The sequence below is a fragment of the Notamacropus eugenii genome, chromosome 6 (genome assembly GCF_028372415.1).
Source record: "Notamacropus eugenii isolate mMacEug1 chromosome 6, mMacEug1.pri_v2, whole genome shotgun sequence".
NCBI classification, from domain to species: Eukaryota; Metazoa; Chordata; class Mammalia; order Diprotodontia; family Macropodidae; genus Notamacropus; species Notamacropus eugenii.
In genome coordinates, this window is record NC_092877.1 from 329,245,784 (window position 1) to 329,272,869 (window position 27,086).

The 27,086-nt window shown below is 37.2% G+C and overlaps 1 protein-coding gene across 23 annotated transcripts in view; it reads right to left on the reverse strand.

Annotated features, from left to right (window-relative positions):
- TRIP12 (thyroid hormone receptor interactor 12) overlaps nt 1–27,086 on the reverse strand; it is a 184,037-nt gene that overhangs the window by 73,501 nt on the left and 83,450 nt on the right. For 14 of the 23 annotated variants that reach the window (XM_072618091.1, XM_072618087.1, XM_072618092.1 and 11 more), the window contains 3 exons: nt 10,269–10,394; nt 8,620–9,422; nt 289–394 (listed from right to left, as the gene is read on the reverse strand). In XM_072618091.1, coding sequence (XP_072474192.1) covers nt 289–394; nt 8,620–9,422; nt 10,269–10,394 — 1,035 coding nt within the window. The remainder of the gene's footprint in view (nt 1–288; nt 395–8,619; nt 9,423–10,268; nt 10,395–27,086) is intronic. The other 9 variants (XM_072618104.1, XM_072618106.1, XM_072618102.1 and 6 more) reach the window with 1 other exon arrangement.

Below are 27,086 nucleotides of genomic sequence, written 5' to 3' on the forward strand. Positions count from 1 at the left end.
AACAGAAAAAAAGGTAAGTGAAAAATGAGGGTGATGAACCAGTAAAAGTTAAAAATTGCAAACTGAGAAACAGAAATTAATTACAGGAAAACATAATATCCAGATCATGCTTTGACAGTTAAGTGTTCAATCTGACTCACCCTGGGCTGAGTGTCTCAGGTAAATTATGTACAACTTTAAGAAGCTGATGGGCTTTGGGACAGAGCTTCCTCACTGGGAGAACTGACACGAGGTAAGGGGTGTTGTTATGATGAGAGAAGGAAAGGAATCCTCAACAATGATAATTACCTGGTACTAGCACAGGAGCCCGTGGTCTTTTGGCGTGTGCTCCGCCGCAAACTGGGGAGCTCAGCAGGTGGTGACTCACTGCGTTTCTTGGTAGATTTTCTTAAACCTATATATTAAAAAAGGCAGAAGTTTTAGAAACAAAAATCAATAAGAATTAAAGTCTTATAGAGTATGACTACAAATTAAAACATACAATTTTTCATGGGTTTTTTTCCCCCCTCCTTTGGGTCTGTCTTCTTTCACATGATTAATATGGAAATATGTTTTGCATGATTGCAGATGTATATCAAATTGCTTACCATCTCAGGGAGAGAGAAAATTCAGAACTCAAAATTTTTTAAAAAAACAAATGTTAAAAATTACATGCTAATTCAGGAAAAAATGAAATATACTATTTTAAATGTACATATACATGTATGTATAAAAATAAAATATACATATTTTAAATACACTGCCCCCCCCAAAAAGATCTAAATCTTAGAAGGGAGAAAGGTCATGATACCACTGTTAAAAACTGTGTCCAAGCTCCTAATGTTCAAGGTCCTGCAAGATCACCCTTTACTTCTAAACACATTCTGTATTTAGAACACTCTGTATTTAGAAGCTCAGTTCATTTCCAGCTTTACATCCAAGTTAATATTACCCATCACTCCTCCATCAGTCTCACAGCTCCTTGCTCATCTCAATAATCTGCCAACCCCTGTAAAGTATATTTTAAGATCCAATTCTTCTATCAGTCTTTCCCATACCTGGGTCTATATTTTCTCTCCTACTTGACTACCCTATTGAGCAGCTGATTACGTCCAGTCTAATACTATAGAATACATAAATTGACTATAATTTCCTTGGGAAAATATGAAGCACTTGTCTCATGTGATTATTTTCTCCTACCTCCCACACCTCCAAAATCACCAACCTAGCAGATGTGAGATGTAAAAAGCAAAGTTAATGAATTCTGATTTGGGATTCTTGTGACTTTGTTATGGACTCTGGTTAAGAAGTTTGAGAATGTAAGAAAAAAAGTATTATAGTAAAACCACATTAACTGATCAAACTATACCTGGAAATTTGAAGCTTTCCCTTATAGAAAAACATGTTTAGGAAAGAGAAAGGGCAAAAAGATTATAGATGGGATTATTTAATCTTTTTAAGCAAAGTGAGAATTTCACCTAATTACTTTACTGGTAATCAGAAATGAATCACTTGTAATAATAATCAGCATTAATGCAGGACTGGCAAATTCTCTTGTTTTATTAATCCAACACACACATCTGGTGTGTTTATGAAGGACACTGTGTGAGCAAACAGTTGAAGTTATTCTTGCAAGTAATAAAAACATATTTTAAAACACATATCCTATAATTTAGACTACTATTCTGGGCTCCTCTCCTCTTGCAATATTTAACCTGAACTAGTGACTTGTTTTACTTTATTTTTCCAAATAAAACTTCTGTAAACATGTAAGCATTCTAGCTAGGCCATGCCTGATCTACTTTAGCACAAAAGATGAATGAGCACAAAAAGAAAATAGCAAGGTGACAAAATTAAAAAAAAAAAAATTTAAGTGGGGAAACACAAAAGAACAGCTTTAAAACATTTAACTTTTAGTTCTCTTTAGTTATGAACATATATTCCAATAAAAAGCGAATAGCAAATAATCATCTATTAAAAACACTGATAATAACAAGCCACTTTAGATTTGAAGTGTCTCTTTCATATAGACTCTAGAAGACTAATTATTCCATGAGCTCATAAAACCTCTGGCTGACATCACAAAACATTTCACCTAGCTCCTGGGAGTCCTCTGGCTATCTGAACATTTTGGTTGGGAACACTGATTGACCAATAAACCACCCTCCATATAACTGGGCTATAATATTAAGGTATTCAGTATTTTCTAATTTTTTTTTTTTGTAAAAATTTTTAAAAGGTCTACCTAAAGAATCTGAGAGAAAAAGCATAAGACAATATAAAATACTTTAGTTCATAAGAAAAAGGCGCCATAAGTGCCAGTATATTATTAAATCACCAAGAAACCCAATTGTAATTTAGCTTTCAGTTGTAATACAGCTGAAAGCTGCATTAACAATGTCATTAATACTAGTAACTTTATTCTATACTAAGGTGTTATCATACATATCATGATAAAGAAAAGGATAAAAGTTCAAATAGTTACTTTCACTATAGATATGTGTCTAATAAATTATTCAGTACAGGGTGAACTACCCGTTCCTTACCATTTTTGTCTTTACACTTGTATAAAATCACACCTTAAACAGGTCGTTAAACTTAAGATAATAATGTTAAAGAAGAACAAAGGAAAGAATAGAAAAGGGTTTGTAACTGGTATCACACTGCAAAGGAAACTTGGCTGAAGTGGATCCTGCATCAGTCCCTCAAAGTAAGTATTCTAACCTATTCCACTTATTCTCAAGAGGAAAATGGTTAGAGCACGAGAATAAATCTAACGTATTATAATATCCTCTAGGTAAAGAGGAGCTGACATTATTTCCACTATTACTCCAGCCATGTTAGAATGATTCTCATGTTCTCTGCTCTAATAGCTAGAACTGAATAGGCAGTTAACAAGAGAAATTGATAAGAGCAATATTTTGGAGTTTTAAAGTAAAAGTTTAAGCTTCCAGACTAATTTAATCATTGTAAAATATTTAAATAGCCTTAAAAAGTTCCCCAACAACACCACCCCTAATCTATGAAGAAAAGTTAGAGTTCAATATGAAATGCTCACTAGAAGAAAAAAGATGGCAAAGGTATATGCTCTAGTAATCTTACTGACGTTAGCATCACACACATGATTTTACATAGTTTATATCAATATCCATACATCAATTTTTTTCACATACATTCTTAGTCTCCTGATTCTCTTGTGCTCTTTCTACCACCCAATTCATAATAACATTTTACAGCATTATTGCTAGTGATGGACCACCATGATATGACCTGAAATGGTACTCTTCATTTGTTGCGTATTCATTTAAGGAACATTATAAACAAAAATATATTTTTAATTTTGGGATTAGAATGTACCAACACCCTCTCCAAAAGCCACAGAAAAATACACATGTGTGCAGTACTCCAGTGAACCAGGCATCAATTTGACCACATACCTCACCCTATATGCTAACCAGAATACCAGTGAGTAGATTAGTTAATAGTTTTCTGTACGCTCCTCAACTCATCTGTAGCTCACTGCAACTGGGAAATGCAAACTAGTCCTCAAACTTTCACCTCTAAATTACAAATTACTGTCAGTAACTCTAATTCCACTTTTTATGTTACTATGTGAACAAACACTTAGCAATTTTTCAGTTTAGTAGCCCCAAACCTTTATTAGTAAATGTTTCTCTGAAGGCCTAACAGCAAAAATCAAAGTTATTTTAAAAGGCTATAACCATGGCCATGTACTGGCAGCCGGTTAGTGAATATATACATTTAAATAGTCCCCTAATAATTTTATTAAACATGCACTTGGGGAAGAAGGTTATGGTGAGGGGCCGGAAGGGAGAGAGAGGTAGTAACCTAGAATATTGGAAGGCCCCTGTTGGAGTACAGTAGAAGAAAAGTCTTCCTTTTGAGGGTCTTTCTTCGGCCTTTCTTTGTATATGCAGGGCTAAGCTTGCTGCCAGGCACATAACAGATGCTTAACTAATTTAACCTCTCAGTGTCCTGGAGGAGGAGTTACCACAAGAAAATTCCTAACTAAAGCTGAAACCACCAGTGATAATTGCTGGTCCTTACATAGCACTTTAAAATCTCAGAAGCACTTTACATCTGTTATATTTCATTTGATCCTCACAATTCTCAACCCCTTCAAATAAGTATGAAACCTGCAAACAACCTTCCCACTGAAATCCCCCCTTTTTTTTGCCTTAAACAACTACAAAAAATAAACCCAGGACAAAACCTGGAAGATAAAATCACTATGACATTACTATGAAAACTTATAAACTCCCAACTAAGGGAGAAACCAGAAAGTCAGCCAAGTTTTCAGTTACACTTAAAAGATCCTTCTTCCTCCATGTAAGCGGCAGGAGAGCTGGAGTCTAATCTTGGCTTGATCCATAAAAGAATTTAGGTGACTTCAGCAAAGTCACTATTGTATTCGTACTGCATTTATTTCATCTAATATAGCAACACTTCTCTCTAGAAGTTTACCACATAAACCTCCGTGGCCTAGAAGAAAGCACATTTCTAAGGTCCCTTCCAGTTCTAATAACCTACCATATCACTTTTCAGACTGATGGCAAAGCTCTATTCATCTAAGCAGAAGTATACTTTCTCCAGGCTACCTAGATGATTTTACTTTCTAGTATGAGAAAATCTTTTCTGTTAGCTATTCCTGTAACACAAACCCAGACCATTCACTTACTACTGGCCAACTGTGTGCTTGGGAAAGAATCAACTAATTTTAATACTGGCTTAATGAAAACTAAGCAAAAATTAAATTGGCAGAATCATACACTAAAACCATAATTTTCCCCATTGTGTGTGTGTGTGTGTGTGTACATGTGCATAAAGTGTAGTCTGCAGAAATTTATTTCCATTTTCTTACTCATCAAAAGCTATTTTCCAAATACAGAATGTCAAGGGATTATTACGTTGGTGCATCTACCAATGTGCAGAGCACAACTTGTGGGCAGCGAGAAGGGAAGAGCACTCAGGCCACAGGCTTGACTGCAACGACTTAGTTTACTTCTAAGCCCACACCCACCAGAGGGGACAGAGTTTGCAACGCTGCTGCATCAACTCCAGCTCACAGACAGCACAGTGTTACTTAACCTGCTGCTGAGTTATTTCAGTCACCTGTCATTAACTGGGCATGAAGCCTGATTGTAGCAGGTTATATGGATTCAGTTTTTATAAAATGACCTCCTATGATAGCACTCAACCTACTCCACAACTTACAGAGGATCCTGACTATTTACTGGAGTCGAGTACTAATGGAGTCTTTCCAGCTTGGGTCATCATACTCTTCAATCGTATTGCATAGCTGGCATTTCTGCTGAACCCTAACTAATCCAGGGCCTTTCCATCTGACCTGCAACCAAAACTTCCTAGTTTTGTGGTTTTCCCCTTTGAGAACATGAGCTCCTGGAGAGCAGAGCCTGTCTGGCTTTCCTATTTGCATGCCTAGCACTTAGCTAAATGCTTTGCATATAGTAGTAGTAAGTCAGAATTGCATTTAGGGTTAGGGTTACAACTGGAGCGCATTTAGGGTTAGAATTGGAGGCATTTTAGCTTTCTCATTCATTCCTGGGCACCTTATGTGCCCTGCTTATTGCTACCTTGATGCCTTCTCTCAAGCTATTCCTAATTCCACTCACCAAAAAACCCTCTCCCCTCCCAAGCTAAATTCTACAATTCCTCCAAGACCTCCATTAAAAAGAATCACACTCATACAGAGCACGGGAGTGCTGGTGAGGTTGTCTGGGTAGAATACTGTGCTAATGAGGCAGAGGTCCTGGACTAAATCCTTAGGGTAGTTCAGATGGCTTTCCTCCCTTTCTTCCTCTAGCTCAGCCAGTACCTTGGTAATGACAGATGTCATTTCCCCAACTTGGCTTTAAAAGACTTTCTCTAATTAAGCCCACCCAACCAAATGACCTTTTTTCACTTCAAAATGTACTAATTAACTTCACAGTTTTGCATATTGTTTTACGTAAATATTTTACATGTTATTAACAACATTAAAGTTCTAATATACCTTTCTTAAAATAAAGCAATCTGAGTAAGAGAGATTATCAAACAAATCGTCCATTTATAATAGTATCCCTATGGAAATGCCCTCATGCTTTTCACAGAACCAATTAACTACTGGGGAAACAATCATAACACTTCACTAAATGCAAGGAATACATGGAAGGGATAGACTTGACATTTAAGATAAAGTGTAATGTGAAGTTCCTGGGCTCCTAAGGAGAACAAGTCTGAAAATCTGTTTAAAGTCAACTGGTTGTACTGCTTAGGTGTGTGACTTAGCTCTTTAAAAACCTCCAATTATTAAGCCATACAGAAGTGAAATTATTTGTATTGAATAATTCCCATTTACTTGGGATGGATAAACTAGGAAGTGAATATAACAGAAGCCCTTTTGCTTTATCATCAAAAAACTACTTACTATGTTAACAACCATGGTGTTGCTTGTACTTAGTACAGTGGTCATATCAAAACTCTTAAGTACAACACTCCTGCAGTCCAGGAAATCATACTGGCCAGGTTCAGGTATGATCCTTATCTGTCAACTCCTCTGTGTACAGGAAGAAGATGCAGAAATTCCCTATCTCCTGAATTACTGAGGAGAGTGACATAGCAGAATTGCTTCACACTTAGACCTTAAAGTCTTCCTAAAAGACACAGACTTTTGAGAAAAAAAATATTTGCATAGACTAGGAAAGGAAAGGAAAAGGGGAAACGGAAAGGATGTCTAGCTTAACTGTCATGATGCTAAAAGGTACATCTGATGCACACGGATATCAAGCCCTAAATACCTCCTGCACTAGCAAGTGAACCAAGATGTGCTCTATGAAGAAGAGAGGATGGAGCGAGTGATTAGAGCAAACCTGAAAGTTAAACCAAATGCCTCACTGCCATGATAACGTTTCCATAACAGGTCGCTGGGCATGTAAAAAGAATACCATATCCTATTCCTAGCTTTTTGTTTTCCTTTGTTTTTTTTAACACAGGTCCAGCTAGCTATCTTCAGTATCACCTATTATTTGAACAGGATAAAACCAAACATTACTTAGTTGCAGGGCTTCAAGAAGCACATTGCTAAGCTAGGAAGTTCTTCAATCGAAGAAGGAAATAGCACCAATGTAGCTGCCTGTTTCCACAGGGGCAGAGCTGAACCCCTCTCCTCCTTAGCAGATGGTTTTCAGGAATTGTGGTGGCTGAAAACCTTCATTTCCGGAAGGCCAACCTTCTGGCTGCTGAAACTCTCCAAATGTAGCTAGATGGGCCCTCTCAGGTCAGGTACCTAGTCCAATGCTGGGCCTGAACTTGAAGCCTTACCATTTTGGTAGGTCCTGCCAAAACTTGTGTTCTGATGACACAGCCTTCAACAACCTAGGGTCTCCTCCGTAATATGGTGAGGTAAAGGACATTAAAGTATCTTATACTTAAATCTCCTAATTTAATGTCCAACTGCTATCTTCCTAAATAATAGGAAACAGTCAAGGAAATGAGAGTCAATACATGCTGCAATACTGAACAAAAAGAAAAAGAACATTAGTTATTCCAACCATCAGCAACTACTGACAGATCCCAGAAACGTTCCTACCAAATGAATAACCTCCATCTCCACTGAACTAGTACCGGAAGAAGAACACCAGAAGAAATTACCCAAGCGGCTTTTTCCCCTTCACATACTAAAGAAAAGATAGAGAGCTCTTGAACAGTACACCTCTTACCACAAGCCCTTCAGTTATGTTGGTGGATAAAATTTGCTTTCCACTTATAATGTCAAAATAGAACACGATGAAATTTTGTTTTCTTTTTAAACTGGCCCTTCTAGGAGCAGAATGGTCTTCAATGAGGGGAAAGGGTATCTGGAGGGTTGGGAAGACGGCACTGACAAGTTTTTTGATGTTCCAGTTCAGCCACCCCTGTGTCTCTTCCAAATAAAGAGTCCAAACAAAACAGCCACATTCACAATAGCAAAAGATGCCAGCATGCCACTTTCACCCAGCCAATTCATCCCAAAGTCCCAAAGTTAAAGGGACTTTAGAAAAAACGAAATATTCCTTATGTGACACACTATTCTTTCACTTAATTGTAATTGTTTTATTATTATTCTCTCTTATTGACAAGAGTTAAATTGTTCAGAAATAAAGCTCATCTCCCAATCTAAACTCCATTCAGTTCCTCTAAGAGAAACAACTTTGTTTTTACCAACAACTACTCAAATCTATAAATCAGGTTCAAGATCTTCATATTCTGGGAATGTGGTAAATGCTATTAAATAGATAAAACATTATTTGGGGAAGCAAAAATAAAGAAAATCAAGAAATTTACTAGACTAGACTATGATATAAACTGAATCAGCTTCCTATTTGTCCATTTCTTAAGAAGTGAATGAGATGGCAATTATTATAACTAACATTACAAAACAATTTTTTTTAATCTTAGGGCACTTAAAAAGCAGATTAACCTATTCAGGAAGAAAATGGATATACATCTATTTAAATGATCAAAGCAAATCTCAAGTCACCCCTTCCAAATGAAAAAATCTACTATTGCAATGGACTGTGTTAAAGACCCCACTTTTTTAATTCCTATAAATGCAAATAAAAACCAAGTTTCTCAACTTACTTGCTAATTTAGCTTGTAATCCTGAAGGTCCAGGTTTTGACGACTCTGACTTAGAAGACCCTGGTAGAGACAGTTTTGTTTTAGGCAGGCTAACTTTAGGGCTAAAACGAGCAGCCCAATCAAACTTAGAAGAGCCGCTGGTTTTACTCTGCTCCTTTTCTCGGCTACTTCTTCGGGGACTGGGACTAGATGCTGACCGGGACCGTCTGGCCTTGTTTTGATCTTTTCCTTGTTTCACTCTGGCCCCTTGCGGTACAGTGGAGGAAGCAGAGGCGACTGCAGAGGATGAGGAAGATGTCGAGGCAGAAGAAGAAGAATCAGTGATGGTGCTACACCCAGCTTTGGCTGAGGTGGCCGATTTTGAAGCCAGCTTGCTGGGTTTTGCTGATCGCTCTTCAGCACCAGTTGATTCAGACACTGAACCACTTTTTATACAAGAACTTTCTGTCCTTTTCCTTTTCTGACTTCGTGAACTGCCGGTAGCTCCACCCTTTCTGGTGTGCGCCTTGCTTGTTGATGGCAATGGTGCAGATTTCAGCTGTTGCTCCTGCTCTAAATGCCTCTTCTTTGATTTAGAATGGGGTTTGTTGGTTTCTGAGGAAGGTTCGGTATGTTGGAGAGCTTTGGGTTTCTTAGCAGAGCTCGGAGAATTGGTCCTGTTGTAATCTGGACTTGCACTGCGTTTCACTCCTCGAGAACTGTCTTTCTTAGGCACTTGCCCCGTTTTTTGCTTTTCTGAAGTATTGGCTCTGTCCGGATCTTCTGGTTGTGGAACTATGACAGCAGATGATGAACTACAGCTTCTATGAAGAGAGAAGATAACAAAGTTACTATGTAACTCCTCCTGTGGATTCACAGAATATCTCAGAGCTCTGAATATTAAAAGGTTCTGAAGAACCCACACTTTCCAAAAAGTCCCATATAGAACACAGAACTTCACAATTGGATTCAAACAAAACTGGGTGTCTGTTTTGTACATTGTACATACATGCTCAAGCTATAACTTAGCGTTATTGATTAGGATAGCTAAAATATAAAAATTTTTTTGTTCCAAAAGGCACTTACACATAATGTTTCTTGTCAAAAACTAAGAATATGGATTTAAGAGTTTATTAAAAGGGAAAAAAATCATAGAAAATGAGACAATCAAGACAATGATATCTAAATTCACTACTTTAAAAAAAAAAAAAGGATAGATGGGCAATATCAGTACTGGGAATGGAAACAAAAAAGTAAAGCATTCTCTAGGACTTTGTTAACCACTAATAGTTTCTTTCTAGGAGACTTACCTCTGCTACCAATTAAATCTTAAGTGGAGGAGAAGAGACATAAAATCAAAAACACAGCAGCTTCAAATACAATTGAAATAAGTTCCAAGTTTAATGGTGTTTAGTTACATAATAGTTTGGTAAACAAAAAGATAATCTCAAAATCATACTAAGAGAAATTTTTTACATTTCCATTGATTGTCCAAGACTCACTGAATATCAATGAAGAGAAGAAAAACTTCAATTCTCAAAGTTAAACTTTTCCAAGGACAGTAAAACCGTTAACACATAACTTTAAAGTAATTTGATGACCTTAAATCATATGCAATTCAAGTGCAAATAATTATGCCTTGGAAATATATAAGCAATGTGAAGATTTACCTTTTAGAAATGTGTCCCCTTGACTGTTCAGAAGCAGTATTAGACTGCACTTTGGGTGCCTTAGAAATAGATTTTCTACTCTCAGGAGGGCTATATGCCTTATGTTTTGCCTGCCCTAAATGTGACCTGTCAGCAGAAAACCAAAACAGAAAGCTATCAGGATAATGAGATGCAAATACAATCCTTTGGGTAACGTAATTTTTTTAAAAACATAAAATAGGAAATGAAGGCCCACAATTCTTTATTTTGGTTTTGCCTTTCTGTAACCACATTACCAAAAATTATTAAGTTGTAAACTCTATAAAATAACACCAAATTGCATCTTAAAACTAAACAATCATAATCACTTAGAAGCAGTTAAGGTTTCTTCATTAGTAGAATTTTCTTCTGCAATTCACTTTTACATAGCACTACTGTGGCGCTTAAAACTGTCAAGATTTCAAAGCACATTAAGTATAAACGTGTGATTTTAATGAACATAGATAATAATTTTCTTTTGCAAATTGAGTACTCAAAGACAACAAAGTCATGAGGATCTTAGAAGACACCTGCTGTAAAGTTTTCTAATTATTTTTGAAACAATACTTCTGCACAGGCTTATACAACACAACTCATGCTCATATACTGAGTACAGAGGTAGAGGAGCAACAGTTCCAAACTTAGATCTTAAATCATTTCAAAGTATAATGCAGTTTTCTTCAGAGAAGCACTGTGATGCAAAAAAACAAAGAGTTTAGAGAGCAGTTGCAAGTGATACTTTTCTGAAATGATTCAGAACACTTATAGTGAAGCAGAAAACCTTTACTGTAAATGGCCTGTGAAAGGCTGAGGGGAACGGAGGAGGTACTGAGCAAAAAAAGGGAACAGAGTATGTTTCCATGATACTCAGTAAAAGCATTAAATTTGTTCAGATGATGAAGTGATGAAGAAGCTATTTTACCTCTGTAACAATAACAAAGTTTCCTAAGATGGGACAGAGGGTACAAGGGCTGGTGGGGGGAAAAGAGAGACAGGAGAGAGAGAGAGAGAGAGAGAGAGAGAGAATGATGCCTTTGACCATACACTTAACTATTTCCCTGTAATCAAGAAGTGTTTCATTAAGGACAAAGTTATTTGGTGGCTTTTAAAAACATGGAATCTTCTAAGGTACAATAACTAAATGCCTTAAAAAACAAGTTTTAGTCTAACAAACTGCATGTCTATGGCATGTCCAAAAATGATCATATTAGTGGTTTGGTTCCAGGACCTATTCAAAAAGAATAAATAGTTTTTTCCACTCCTTCCAATCTTCCAGTTTTTTCACTGAAATTTGAAGAGATCCTCAAAATTAGTCATAAAAACAACTGGAATCATCTGAAGTCTACATCCTGCACTGATTATGTGCTAAGAGTTTTTTAATGTTCCCTCTTTGGACAGAAATATCACTGCTTTTTGTACTTCTTTAATATTCTACATGTTAAAATATAAAAGCATTCTGACTCCAGATTTACTTTCTCAACTACTGTATTGTGCATTTTTGTACACAAAGCAAATAAGTCTAAGCATCTACCAATACACTAGGCATTACCATCTAACACACTTAAGAAAATATGACAATCTATATATGCAGTCCTAACATTACTTACAGTAGAATCCTTTGACTTCCTTGATAAAATTGCTTTCTGAGGAAAAAAATGCCAGTCTGCTATAATTATTTTTAATCACTTAGAATGCAAATTTTCTTAAAAAAAAAACAAAAACAAATAAAACTTAAAATGCTAATCCAGCAAGAATACTAAAAATAAACTCAAAAGGAATATCAAAAGGAAAAACAGGAAATTTACAGTGCCCAAACTGGCCATTGGGTTACCTACCCCACAAACTTTTAACCAATCTCCAACTAAAGCAATATCATCCTTAACCTTTACCTTTAGATTAATCCCCACCCCCTAGCTAGTTTCCCATTACTGATATTGGCTTCTTTCCCAGTATCTAACATCTGCACAATTCATTAAAAACCAATTTTCTTGTGTTTAAAAAAAAACAAAACACAAAACTTCATTCCATTGTCAACTAATGATGTGTGGATATGCAACGAAATTATCAAATGATGATTAATAAATTTCATTTTAATTTTTCTCTCACCATCCCCCAAAGAGGAGGTGGGGCAGGGGGGTTTGAGAAGAAAAAAATTACCAGAGGTGAATGGGGACTGCCAAGAGGATTATTTAATTCATCTATCCTGTCCTTCTTAGTGATTACTTAGCATATTCAAAGGGGGAAAAAAGTCTGACAAGATGTTCGCTATCTCATTTCCGGTGTTTAATACATAAAACAGAACTAGGCACTTTGTTTGGAAGAAGAAAGGGAGGCCACATAGTAGATGTTATCCAATAGAATGATTCATTCCTAAACTGTAAATCATAAGACTCCCATTACTTGGACTGAATGTGACAACTGCCTTAAGGTTCAAAATGCCAATTAATTGACCTCCATGACACATAGCATCAATAAATAAAAATACAGATTATTGACCTATCTGCCCACCCAAGAGCTAGACAGGATTTTACACATTAGGTTAAAAATCTTCATTTTATAAAGATTTTAACCTTATCATTTCATCCAAAATTACAATAAGATTCAAAGCTTATCTTTAGAAACAAAATATAATGGCATAAATGAAGAATTTTCAATTTTGCCATTAAAACCATCCCTACTACTCTAGTGAGTAAATTTCAGTACAAGGTAAATCATTGTCTTGGACCCCAGACAAAGGGGTTTAGTTATTTAAGAAAAGTTTCACCCTATGCTACTCTCACAGCAGAGTGCAAGACATCACTGCTATGCAGGAAGTAGGGCCAATTAATGTGTTCTGAAAGAACTGAATCCATGGTGTTTCTGTTGTTTTTTTAAAACCAAAAGTGATCTGGTCTGAATTGATTTCAGATCAGAAAATGGAGAAAGCTCTCAAATCAGAGAAATAGAAAGTCTTACCCTTTATTTAAAAAAAAAAATCTCCTAAAAGTAGTAGAACCAAACTTACTGAATACTTTTGATTTTATATCCACATCCCAGGCAAAATTCTTTTACTCATTACAAAAGCTCTGGAAAGGCAATATTTGCATCTCATTTCAAGAAAGGCTCACAAAGTCACAAACTGTCCTCACTTTACAATGATAACATGTGAAATATTATTTTGGAATGAAATGAAAATCAAATTTAAGAATCCATCCATTCATATTGGGAGGAGAAAGGGAGAAATTGAATGGGGCAAATTATCTCTCATAAAAGAGGCAAGCAAAAGACTCATTAGTGGAGGGATAAAGAGGGAAGGTGAGAGAAAAACATGAAGTCTACTCTCATAACATTCCACTAAAGGAAAGAATAAAATGCACACTCATTTTGGTAGGAAAACCTATCTCACAATACAGGAAAGTGGGGGATAAGGGGACAAGCAGGGTGGGGGGGATGAGAGAAGGGAGGGCATGGGGAGGAGAGTGCAATTTGAGGTCGACACTCATGGGGAGGGATAGGATCAAAAGAGAATAGAAGTAATGGGGGACAGGATAGGATGGAGGGAAATATAGTTAGTCCTATACAACACAACTATTATGGAAGTCATTTGCAAAACTACACAGATTTGGCCTATATTGAATTGCTTGCCTTCCAAAGGGAAGGGGTGGAGAGGGAGGGAGGTAAAGAAGTTGGAACTCAAAGTGTTAGGATCAACTGTCGAGTAATGTTCTTGCCACTAGGAAATAAGAAATACAGGTAAAGGGGTATAGAAAGCTATCTGGCCCTACAGGACAAAGACGGAGACAAGGGCAGAGAGGGATGATAGAAGAGAGAGCAGATTGGTCATAGGGGCAATTAGAATGCTTGGTGTTTGGGGGAGGGGGGGAGGGGATAAAAGGGGAGAAAATTTGTAACCCAAAATTTTGTGAAAATGAATGTTAAAAGTTAAATAAATAAATTTAATTAAAGAAAAAAAAAAGAATCCATCCATTCGACCCAAAATGTACCTGGATCCCTATTAGTAATGCAGACTGGAAATCAGTGTATATATATGTAGAAGACTAGGTAGGTCATAAGGACAAATTATTACTATACAAAATGTGAATGCTATAAATGTATTTCTGCTTCTCCTTTATAGGAATACTGGCACATACTGACACCAACCTTCACATTCTGCAAATAAGTCAAGCCCCACCAAGAAAAAGCACATACCTGGCTGGCAACACTCCTCCAACCCCCATTTAGGACACTCAAGCTTCCCTCTATACCTCACTCAATTCCTTCCTCCACTCAGTCCTTCCATGGGACTAGGCTGAAAATAGGTAGAAGAGAGTAGGGGAAGGGAGCAGAAAAACTGTAAGGGGTTAGTTAGAAGCTGTGGGGCAAAATCAGCAATTGTGTATATTTAATGATTTCTGTTAAATGGGTACAACAAGAAATAGAATGATTAGGAAAGGAAGATGGAATGGAATAAAAAACATTAAAAGGAATCAACCCATTTATACTTTAAAGATATTATACACGTTTTTTCTCTCTTCACCCCAAAGGGAGGAGTCACACCTTAACATTAAAAAAAGTTACTCAGAACAAGGGGAATAGTTGATGAATCAATACCAAACAAGGGTTTATTCTCTAAGGCAAATATGTTGGATTATCCCTTGAAAAATCTCATCTATTTTTAAAAGTTCTCTGTCTCAAATATGTGTGTGTGTGTACAAAACAAAAAATAATGTATGAAATTCATTAGCTATTCTAGCTTTATTCTAACTCCATTTTAATAGGATGATGTATTATCATTCACTGCATTAAAAAAAAAAAAAGCCCAGACAAGAGCTAACGAGGCTTGAAATTCATAGAGGTTGTATTATTAAAACCTACATAAGTACATAAGTGGTAGGACCACTATCTGAATAAAAAGTTAAAGTTTGATTATAGGCTATGCCACACGTGACACTATGCAAACTAACTTCAATCTCAAACTCCAGTTTTCTCATCTATAAAATTAAGGATCCTGAACAACATAATCTGATGTCCCTTATAGTTTTAATATTGAAGTTCTAACATATGTAAATTTTTGGAACCACTTTCTTCAATCAATATCCAGTGCTGGGCCCCAAAGGATGCAGACAAGATAAGAGGAAACACTACTCCCAATTCTGTCTTTGGCCCTTAAAGGCCAAAAGTCAATGACACTGAAATTTGGCATCCAATTCAAAGTTATTGTTAAATGAACATTTGTTTACATATCCCCCCTCTTTAAGGACAAACAAAAGCCAAAGGATTCCTTCATTTAAGCGATAAAAGAATCTCAAAGGACCTAAACCAAATGGAGGAGGATGAGGATTGGGGGTAGGGCAATATGACAACATTTATTTATCCAAACATCCAACTATGATCTTTAGCTGAAAAAGAAATACCACAAGAGACAGAGAAGATGGGGAAGACTGTCACAGGCAGACGACAACCTATATTGGGAACCTGAGTGACAGCTTTGAGTATAACGTCACGTCACAGAAGGTGTGACATGGATGAAGATCCAGCCAAGGAGACAGTGGTCCAATAGAGGTAAGAGAAGGAGAAGGAAAGAGTATCAAGGAGAAGAGAAATCTCAAGGAGGAGGGAGATAGAGAAAAGGCCATTAGATTTGGTAATTAAGCAATCATTAATAACTTTGGAGAGTACAATTTTGGTTGAATGACAAAGAGAGAAGACTGCAAAGAGGAAAGTGAAAAGGAAGTGAAAGCACATATTGTAGAGGATCTTCTCAAGGAATTTAGCCACGAAACGGAGGAGATACTGGACAACAGCTAGCAGGGAAGGATGTGAGAACTTTCTGAGCATAGGGAGAAATTTGGAGGTAGGAAGGAAGCCTCAGACAATGATAACAACTACTAATATTATGTGCTAGACGCTGCACTAAGTATTGTTCAGCTATCTCCTCTGACAACAAACCTGGTGTCATTATTATCACATTTTTCAGTTAAGGAAACTAAGCCAAATAAAGATTCAGTGACTTTCTTGAGGACACACAGGTAATTAATGTTTGAGGATATATTTGAATTCAAGTCCTCCTGACTCTAGATCTAGCACTCCATTTGCTATGCAACAGAGAAGCCCCGGAGAGCAAAGATTAGTGAAAGAATAGGTTTAGTAGAGGGGGCAACTTGTTAGAGGAGATGGGAAGTAATTGGGATCTTTTATGCATAGAAAGTGGGATGTGCCTAGACAGGAAGAAATGTCACCTCTTTATCTGAGACTGGGTGAAGCAAGAGAGTGTGATACAAATGAGGGGAAGCTCTCTGCAAATGACCCAGCTTTTTTTTTACTGAAACATGAGGAGAGATTCTCAGCTGACAGGGCAGACCATAGGTAGTTTGAGGAAGGATGAAAAGTTTTGAAGAACCATTCAGATGAGTCGGACAGTGTATCAATTAGGGAGGTATAAAAGAAGTGCCTTGCAGCAATGAAGGTGCAATTGAGAACATATAACAAACTTGTGTTAGACTCAACATAGGTCCATAATTTTCAGAACTTGAGCAGGCATGAATGCAGATTATAATGAAAATAATCCAAGGCTGAGATTTGGGAAGGCAAACTCTTCATCTGAGAGAAGAGGACTGTATAGAGGTGAACTGATTCACAAAGAGTAAAAGGTAGGGAAGAGAAAAGAGTGTAGCTAGTGCAGAGGTGATGACGTAGCAAAGAACTGAAGTGTCAAGAGACTGGAGGTCATGGCATGGACAAAGAACAAGATTCAGGATTGTAAGGCAAAGGGAGAAGATGAATAACGACCAGATAAAGGAACTTCAGAGGTAATGAATATAGATGTGGAACATTTTTGGGTGATGGCAGGATGAGGCATGTAATCATTATGTGTAGCTCTAGTAAAGTGGAAGAGTAGGTTCTAGAAATTTAGCAAGTTAAGGAACTGGAAGGCTGGGGTATTTGAGGGAGTATCAATATGTATGTCACATCTGACCTGGGTAGTAGGATGGGAAGTGATTCAATACACAGAACAAGCACAAGAGAGGATGAAGAAAATTCCAGGTCAAGGAGAAAATGTAAACAATATACTGTATAGAGGGAGGAAACTAGAAGAACTGTAAATTACTTCACCTGGAAAACCTTAAGGAGTGATAAGGGAAGAAGGGCATGTGTTAGTCAGACCCAAAGGTTGGAAAATAAGAACTGAAGAGGGTTTAGCCCTCTTTTTTTGTTGCTATTGAAAAAAATGGGGAGTCTGATTTTTAGGTAAAGAGATAGCATGGTCTATATGTCATTATTTAGTGGTTTAGAGGTTAAACTGGAGAAAAGAAAGGGAGATCTTCATTGTTACAATTATAGTAAATAACATTCAAATAAGTAGAACAGAAGCAGTTGGAATTGTGAAGAAGAAACAAATAAGAAGATGTTAATGAAGTAGAAGCATAACATGACAGTTTTCAGATAGGTTTAAAAAGATAATCTTATAAAGAATGTAAAAGTACAATAATTGAAAAGGGCAAAATTCAAGCTGCACTTTTAAATTATCTATACATATTTATAAAAATGACAAAGCAAGTAACAGTTAAAATCTGAAGAGAATCCATCAACAAGCATTTTATTCAGCGTCCCACTATGTACCAAGCACCATACTAGGCACTAGGCAGACAAAGATTAAAATAAAATAGCCCCTGCCTTCAAAGAACATATATTCTAATGTGGAGGTAACTACCTATCAATAAATATATACAAAAATATACAAAATTAATGTCTATCTCACATTTTTATGTGGAGATAAGGAAAGGTTTTGTGTACAAGGTATCTCGAGCAAAGTAGTGAGGGAAATAAGAGTCCCCAAGGTTGTAATGAACTAAGAGTATATTTCAGACATAGAGGACAGAGCCAGTGCCAAGCAATGGAGAAGAGAAACAGATTACCAGTGTGTGAGATAAAGTAAAATAGTCACCAGGTCTAGACCACAGAATGTGAGACTGGTATATAATGAAGACAGAAAATTAGATAGGGGCCAGACAGTGAAGGGCTTGGCCTTAAAAGCTCCATGGAGAAGCTTAATCCTAGAGGCAAAAGGGAGCCACCAGAGTTCATTAAAATTTAGGAAAATTTCTTTGGCAATTAGGAGCAGGATGAATTGGAAAGGAAAGAGATATGATGCTACTACAACAATCTAGAAGAAAAGAGGAAAAGGAAGGCAATGATGATAAGAAAAGGAAAAGAGTGAATTGTGAAAAGAATATTGTTGCAGAAGGGGAGATTACTAGATTTGGCAAATGACTGGCTATCTGGGATGATGGAAAATGAGTTAAGGGTGAAAAAGAAGTTGTGTACCTGGGTAACTAAAAATATGGCAGTATACTCCAAAGAAATAAAAACTTTCAGTGGTATAATAGGGTAAAGACAACGAATTCCATTTTTTGAAGATGCTTAATTTGAAATGCCTCCTGGACATAACCTATTTGGGACTCATTTACACTGATATTGAAAATAACCCATGGGAGTTAGAAAGGTCAGCAAATAAAAATAATAAGCTAGCATTTTAAAGTTCACAAAGCACTCTGGCAGATGCTTTCGAATTTTGCCCTTACCACAACCTGGAAGGTAGATACTACTATTATTATTATTCCCCATCTGACAGATGAGCAAACTGAGGCATACTGAGTTTAAATGATTTGACCAAGGTCGCTAAATGTCTGAGGCCAAATTTGAAGTCAGGTCTTCCCAATTCCGAGTCTACTACATCACCTGGCATAGAGAGGAATTCCATTCACAATTAGATATTGTGGTATAGACGATGACTCAATAGAGGTGACTGAGAAAGAACAGTCAGGAGGAGCACCAAGAGAACAGTGAAAATGAAATGCAGATGAGAAAGTATGAGTCAACAACATCAACTATCACAGACAGATCTAAACAGATTAGGATGGAGAAAAGACCAGCAAACTTGAGGAGTAAGAGATTACTGGTAGCTCTGGAGAGATCACTTTAAATTGAGTCAAAGAGAAAAAAGAATTAAGTTACAGAATTTTGGCTTATTGCTCTTAAAAACTCTTTGCTGAGTAAAACCATTATTTCTAAACACACACACACGGAATCCCAGTTACTTCAGGAGTGAAGCACGACTGCCTTATCTCTTTCCACTGTGACTTGACAAGAGTTTCAGAAATGCTGGTTTTAGTCTGGATGAACCTGGGATTTCACTGGCGAAAGAAAACAAAATTTATAAATTCATAATATTGCTGAAGAAAAATTTCTTAAAAACTTGGATCAACACAATGAAGAACCACAATTCCACAGGACTCAAATGGAAATAGATTACCCAATCTCCAGACAGAAAGATGACAGACTCAAGAGTTTAGATGGAGTTTAAAAAATAAAAAAAACAACCCATGGCCAATTAAGGATTTTTTTTTTTAAAACCATACATACATGTTTGTGAAGAGTTTTCTTTTTCTTGGGGGTGGAGGGCACTGCAGGCTCCATGGGATATAAGGGAAAAAGTAAATTTTCACTGATAGGAAGTAAGGGAAGGAAGGAAGGATAAGAGGGAAGCAGGAAAGGAAACTGCCCACTACCAAAGTAGATAGGCATCTATCCTCTGAGGGGATGGTGGTGGAAGGAAGATTGAGAGGTTAAGTAACTTGCCTACTGTCAATATGAGGAGAGAAAACCCAGGTTCTAAAGCTAGAACTGTATTCATTCTGCTATGCTGCTCTTACAATAAGACAAAAGAAAGTGAAAATTAGAAAACTAGAGGCAAAATTATTTGCATATGCAGAAGGCTTCCTTGGAAACAGCTGAAAATCAACAACGAAATGAGTTGAAAGGATTAACAATTTCAGCAAAGGAATAGAACGTAAAATTACGTACTAAAGCTACCATTTCTATATGTTAAGAAAAAGTGAGTGGGAAATAACCAAAACCACAAAATGCATTAAATCTTAAGTTACTTACCAGAAGTTATTTATATAATTGCCTAAGTATTTACCAAATAAAGGACAACCTAAATAATTGGACAAATAATAGATATTTATGACCAGGTCACATCAACATAATAAAATTGTATAATAGATGAGATGGGGATAGTTTATAAGATAAAGTAACAAAAGTCATATGGATACAAAAAGTCAAGAAATTAAAGGAAAATAAAGGCAGGGGGAGGAGGGATTGAAAGAAGCCTAGCATTACTTACATCATGAAAAACACAACAAAACAATAATCATAAAATTTATCTGGTATTAGTTTAATAGACTGAAAAGTATATATGTGAAAAGTATGTATGTGGAACAAATGAGAACTTGAAACAACCAAATAATAAACAATGAACTAGAAAGATCCTCGTTATTTGTCAAAAAATAGTGCAAAAATTAAGACAACAGTTGGAGTAAAAAATAGGTTTTGATAAGTACCTTAACACAGCACAAATATGCCCAATTTCAAATGGATAGCTTAAACATAAAAGGCCTTTTTTTAAGCAGAAGATAATAGAATGGCATCTTTTACAAGCGCAATTAGAGGCAACTCAAAACATCCTAGGATCCCTGCTTTATATAAAACAAACAAACAAAAAACGTGGAAGATGGGAGTAACAGCACAGACTTTCTAGAGGGCTGACTCCAAGCCCAGTCAAATACCTGTAAAAATGTGCTCTAAACAAATTCTGGAGCTGCAGAACCCACAGAATGACAGAGTGAAGCAAATCTCCAGTGCAAGACAGTCTGGATGGTCTCCAGAAAGTATTAATCGCAACACACTGGGAGCAGGAGCACAGTCCAGTGAGGGTAAAGAATGCACACAGGGGACCTAAGCAGGCCTTGGGGAGACTGAATCACTCACACATGAGGCAGTTTCCAGACTTCAGGACCCCAAAATGCTGAGGGCAAATTGGAAGGTCAGTGGAAAAAGCCTGTGGGACCTGTGCTGGAGAGTGGAGTGGTCTGGGCACAGAGTGAGGAAGGGGCAGAGGAACCAGCAGCAGCCGCAGCAGCAGGGACAACTGTGCAGCTACTGTTTCTGCAGCTCTAGACCCACAGATTGTAGGGGAATCCAGCGGATGTCAGCACACCCCCCACCCCCACTGGAAGCAGAGATCTACCTTGACAAAGATTTCAAAAGTCAAGTAAATGGCTGGGGAAATGAACAAAAACTGGAAAAAGAATCAGACTATAGAATCCTACACTTTGGTGACAAGGATGACCAAAGCATACAAATAGAAGAAAACAAACTCAAAGCTCCTCCATCCAAAGCCTCCAAGAAAAACATGAACTGGTCTCAGGTCATGGAAGAGCTCATAAAGAATTCTGCAAATCAAGTAAAGAGAAGTAGAGTAAAAATTGGAAAGAGAAATGAGTGATGTAAGAAAATCATGAAAAATGACTCAATAGCTTGCTAAAGGAGACTCAAAAAAATGCTGAAGAAAATAACACTTTAAAAAATAGACTAACCCAAATGGCAAAAGAGATCCAAAGACCCAATGAGGAGAACAATGCCCTAAAAAGCAGAATTGGCCAGATGGAGATCCAAAAGCTCAATGAAGAAAATAATTCCTTAAAGATTAGAATGGAGCAGATGGAAAGCTAATGACTTTTATCAAAAAATCAAGAAATTATAAAACAAAACCAGGAATGAAAAAATAGCAGACAATGTGAAATATCTCATTGGAAAAACTGGCCTGGAAAATTTTGATCCAGGAGAGACAATTTAAAAATTATGGGACTACCTGAAAGCCATGATCAAAAAAAGAGCCTAGACATCATCTTTTATGAAATTATCAAGAAAAACTGCCCTGATATTCTAGAGCCAGAGGATAATATAAATATTGAGAGAAGCCACCAATCACCTTCTGAAAGAGATCCAAAAAGAAAAACTCTTAGGAATATTATAGCCAAATTCCAGAGTTCCCAGGTCAAGGAGAAAATACTGCAAAGCAGCCAGAAAGAAACAATTTGAGTAACGTAGAAATACGATCAGGATAACACAAGGTCTAGAAGTTTCTACATTAAGGAACTGGAGGGCTTGGAATATGATATTCCAGAAGTCAAAGGAGCTAGGATTAAAACCAAGAATCACCTACTCAGAAAAACTAATACTGTAGGGGAAAAAAATGGTCATTCAATGAAATAGTGGACTTTCAAGCATTCCTGATGAAAAAAAAACAGTGAGAGACAGCAGAGATGAGGAGGCAAAAGTTCTAGGTTTGAATCTCAGCCTTTCTAGTTATTACCCATGTGACATTCAAATAATGGACAAATGGTAAATCATTTCACCTTCCTGTGCCTCAGTTTCATCATGTGTAAAATGAAGGGGTTAGGTTAGGGCACCTCTGAGGTCCCTTCCCTATCTAAATCTGTGATCCTATGAAGAACCTAGGGCCAGAAAGAACAGGTTTTTTAAATTCATTTATTTAAGCAGGGAAGATGGGAAGCCTCACTAGTCCAGGTGAGGCAGGGAAGGACAGGACCACTCACCACAGTGACCACTCAAACCCTCTCCTTTTCCAAGCTCCCCTATGCTTGTGCAACACTGAAGAATGTTTCACAGGCTTGCAACCAAGGCATTATCCTTAGCTTCCTACTGCCTCTCACCTCTACATCTGCAATCACTTCCTAAATCATACTGTTTCTATCTACACCACACCTCCTCTCACACGGCTGCCATGTTAGCTCAGGCCGCCATCAGCTCCTGGCCTAAATTATTCCAACAGCTTCCACATTGGTACACCCCCCCCAAAAAAAATTGACACCCTACAAACTATAAAAATTATAAAGGTTAAGACTCAAACTCACTACCCAAGAGAAAGCAAAGGAACAAAGTTTTCAAAAGAAAAACAAAGATATACTAATAAATACCACCAGAAACAATGGCCCTTTTCAAAAGGAAATGCAAATTAAAACAACTCTGAGATATCATTACACACCCATCAAATGTGCAAATATGATAAAATATGGAAATGTTCATGTTAGAGGGGCTGCATGAAAATAGGTACATTAATAAACTACCAGTCCAAAGGGAATGGGTGGAGAGGGAGGGATGAAGAGAAGTTGGAACTCAAAGTTTTAGGAACAACTGTTGAGTTCTGTTCTTGCTACTAGGAAATAAGAAACACAGGTAAAGGGGTATAGAAAGTTATCTGGCCCTACAGGACAAAAGAGAAGATGAGGACAAGGGAAGGGAGGGATGATAGAAGAGAGGGCAGATTGGTGATAGGGGCAATTAGAATGCTCGGTGTTCTGGGGTGGGGGGAGGGGACAAGTGGGGAGAAAATTTGGAACCCAAAATTTTGTGAAAAAGAATGTTAAAAGTTAAATAAATAAATTTAAAAAATAAATAAATAAAATAAACTACCAGTACAGGAATGAATAGGTCTAACTATTATGGAAACAATTTCAAATTATATGGGAAAAAAGGTTCTAAATGGGTTACATCCAAACGTCCCATTCACTTGAAGGCACCACTAATCTTCCAGACTACCAAGTGTGCAACTTTGTTATTAACCTGATCATTATTCTCTGTCACTGCATGTATTCATTCAATTGTCTAATCTTGTTATCATCTATCTCACTTCTCTCCGGTCTCTCTCCCACCAGAGTTTAGGACCTCATCATCTCTCATCTGGACTATGACAATAACTTAATGACTGGTCTCACTGGCCTCAAGTCTCACCTGACTCCAATTTATCCTTGACGCAGTTGCCAAAGTGGTCACTTCTCTCCCTTATTCCTCCAAGGGTTCCCTATTATCTCTAGAATCCAATATTACCTCCTACATCTGGTACTCACAAGCTGAATGTAATCTGCCTTTACAACTGCTGTTATTCTTCTTTACATACAGAATAACTGACCTTCTTGCTGTTCCTTCATTTTCCACATGGCCTTTGCAATGGCTGTCCTCAACTGCTGGGAATGTACTCCCTCCTCACCTCTCTGAGTCTTAGAATCCTTCATTTCCTTCAAGATTCGCATAAGGCACAAACTTCTGCATGAATCCTTTTCCCATACCCCAGTTGTTAGTTGCTCCATCCCTCTCCAAATTCCCTTATATTTATTTTGCATATATTGGAGGTAGAATATACATACTGGAAAAAACAACTGAGTCTGGAGTCAGAGAACCTGAGTTCAAATCTTTTCTATGACTCCTGCTCCCTGTGTAATCTGAGTGAACCACTTAACTTCTTTGGGCCTCAATTTCCTCATGTATGAAATGAAGGCATAGGACTAGATGGCATAAGGTACTTTGCAGCTCTAGATCTATGACATAGGAACATAATCTATACACGCACGCACACACATAAAGATAGAGGCCTGTTGCCTTTCCTTGCCTCAACTTTCACCAAAAAACCTTGAGATTTACTGAGAGCTCCCTCTTCTCTTCACTTCATTCAGACAAGATCTTCCCCTACTGTTCCCTCCTTCATTCTCTGTTCTCCTTCTTGACAAAGCCAACTCCTCTAGAGACATCTTTAACCAATCATTTAATCAAAAACCTTAACTTTTTTAGCAAATTACTCTCATTATGCCCCATTCTCTCATATTCAATCTCTCCCTATCCACTGACTCCTTCCCAGCTGCCTACAAATTCATCTTAACATTCCCTCCAGGTATTGTCTTGTATCTTTCCTCCCTCTGTGGCTAATTCCTTAAGAAAGCCACCCCAACATCAGGTGTGTCTCCTTCCTCTCCTTGGTAAATCTTCTGTAATCTACTTTATGGTCCCACCACTCAAATTAAATTGTCTTCTAAAGTTACCAATGATCTCTTAATTACCAAATTCAGCAGCCTTTTCTCACTCATCCTCCAAACCTGTTTATACTGTAAATCTCCCTCTCTCCCTTCTATCCTCCTGCTCTTCCTCTTCACCCCACCCCACCCCACCCCCCAACTAGGCTTCTACTATGCTCTTCTGTTTCCTGGTTATGTGGCTATCTGTCCCACCACTGTTTAGACACCTCTGCTGATTTTTATCACCTCTTCTCTAGACTACTTCAATAGCCATCTACTTTGTCTCCTTGCCTAAAGGGTTTCCCCAATCCAATCTATTCTCCACTCAGTTACTGAAGTGACCAGATCTTCTAAACTCACCCCATATCAGTTGAGTTCCAGTGGCTCCCTATTTACCTCCAGGATCCACATAAACTTTAAAAAACAAAAAAAATTTAATGATCTTCAAAACCCTAACTCTTCCACACATTCCTCATTCCAGTAAGACAACAGTCCAATGACCATTCCCATACCTTTGTACTCATTGTTCCTCATGCCTGGAATGTTCTACCTCATCATCTGACTTCAGTTTTGCCCTGACTTGCTTTAAAGTCTCAGTTCCAATCCCATCTACTCCCAGAGGTCTTCCCTTCTCAATGTTCCTTCCATTGTGTTTTCTGTTCACTATTTACCTAGTAGTTTACATGCTATGCAGTCTCACCTTTAGAAAGTTTCTTAATGACAAAGGCTATATTTGCGCCCTTTCCTCCAGTAAATATCTAATAATTGCTCATTGACTAAATGATGAAATGTAAGCTCTCTAAAGGCAAGTAGTGTATAGCTTTTTTTTCTTTGTAATTCTAGCACCGAGGCACAGTGTCTGGCATTCATGTGTCTCTTAAAAAACATTTATTGATGTGGGTATATAATACAAGGTCAGTGATGAAAAAAAAGGTTCCCAAGGCATTAATATATTCATAGCAATATTAACTAGAGGAGCAAAAAAGCTGGAAAATTCGATGTCCATCAATGAGAACTGTGGAAAGTGAATTTAAGGAATATTTGCTATGCTCTAAAGAACATGGAATACAAAGAATTCAGAGAAACACGAGGGTAGTGTATGAACTGAGGAACAAGCAAGAGAACAACAACCTCAAGGACCATAATAAGAGAACTGAAGATGAAGAGAATCCAGCTCAGACAGCAAAAAGAGGACGCTCACTGATGTTAACAAACACTCAGTTACAATAAAGAATAACTATTTTGTTGTCAGCACTTCCTTTCTATTGAGAAATGATAAACTCTTAAGTACACAAAGTTGTATGTCTACAGTCACAATCACTCATGTTAACTGACTTTAAAAATAAGGAACTATGAGAGTGATTCATTTATTGGGAAGTGATCATTGCATTAAAAGTTACCAATAAAAAATCCCAGTGTTGCTTTTCCCTTCTACTCCATATTTTTTAAAAATTAATTTCTCTGGCACTAGTGATGTCCAGGTAAGGTGAGTTACCTGCACTTCCAAGTTTTCTTTACCATTAACTAAAAAAATAAATAAATAAATTCACCTGGATATTTCACTTTTCAATCATATCAGTTAACTGAGGTATTATTTTGAGTTCATTTTGAAGAATGTTAGAATAAAAAGGGTAAGGATCAGATTATGAACAAACTTGAAAAGGTTAGAAAATAATTTGGATTGCACAGAGCTGTAAAAGACCTCAGTTCCAATCATAATCAGCCCAACCCTTAATTTCTTCAACCCCTCTCAACAAGGGATCATGATAATCAAGTTTCGGTTTGAAGATTTCCAATGAAGCATAACCCACTAGCAGCTAAAGCAGCCCATTCTGGCCAGCTGTAAGAATTAGAAGTTTTTCCTGACTGCTAAATACATCAGCAAATCTATAATCTCAGTGATTTGGGAATTCTGCCAATGATACACATCACAATCCACCCATGTCTGCCCCCAGTTTGCTTTTAATCTCCCTCTTTCAAGCTTCCACTCATTGCTCCTGAGGAGCCAAACTGAAGAAGTCTAACACTTTTTCCTTATGACAAATCAATCCTTCAAATACTTGAAGGCAGTTATCATGAAAGTAAGCCCTTCCCAAGCTGTCCCATCTTC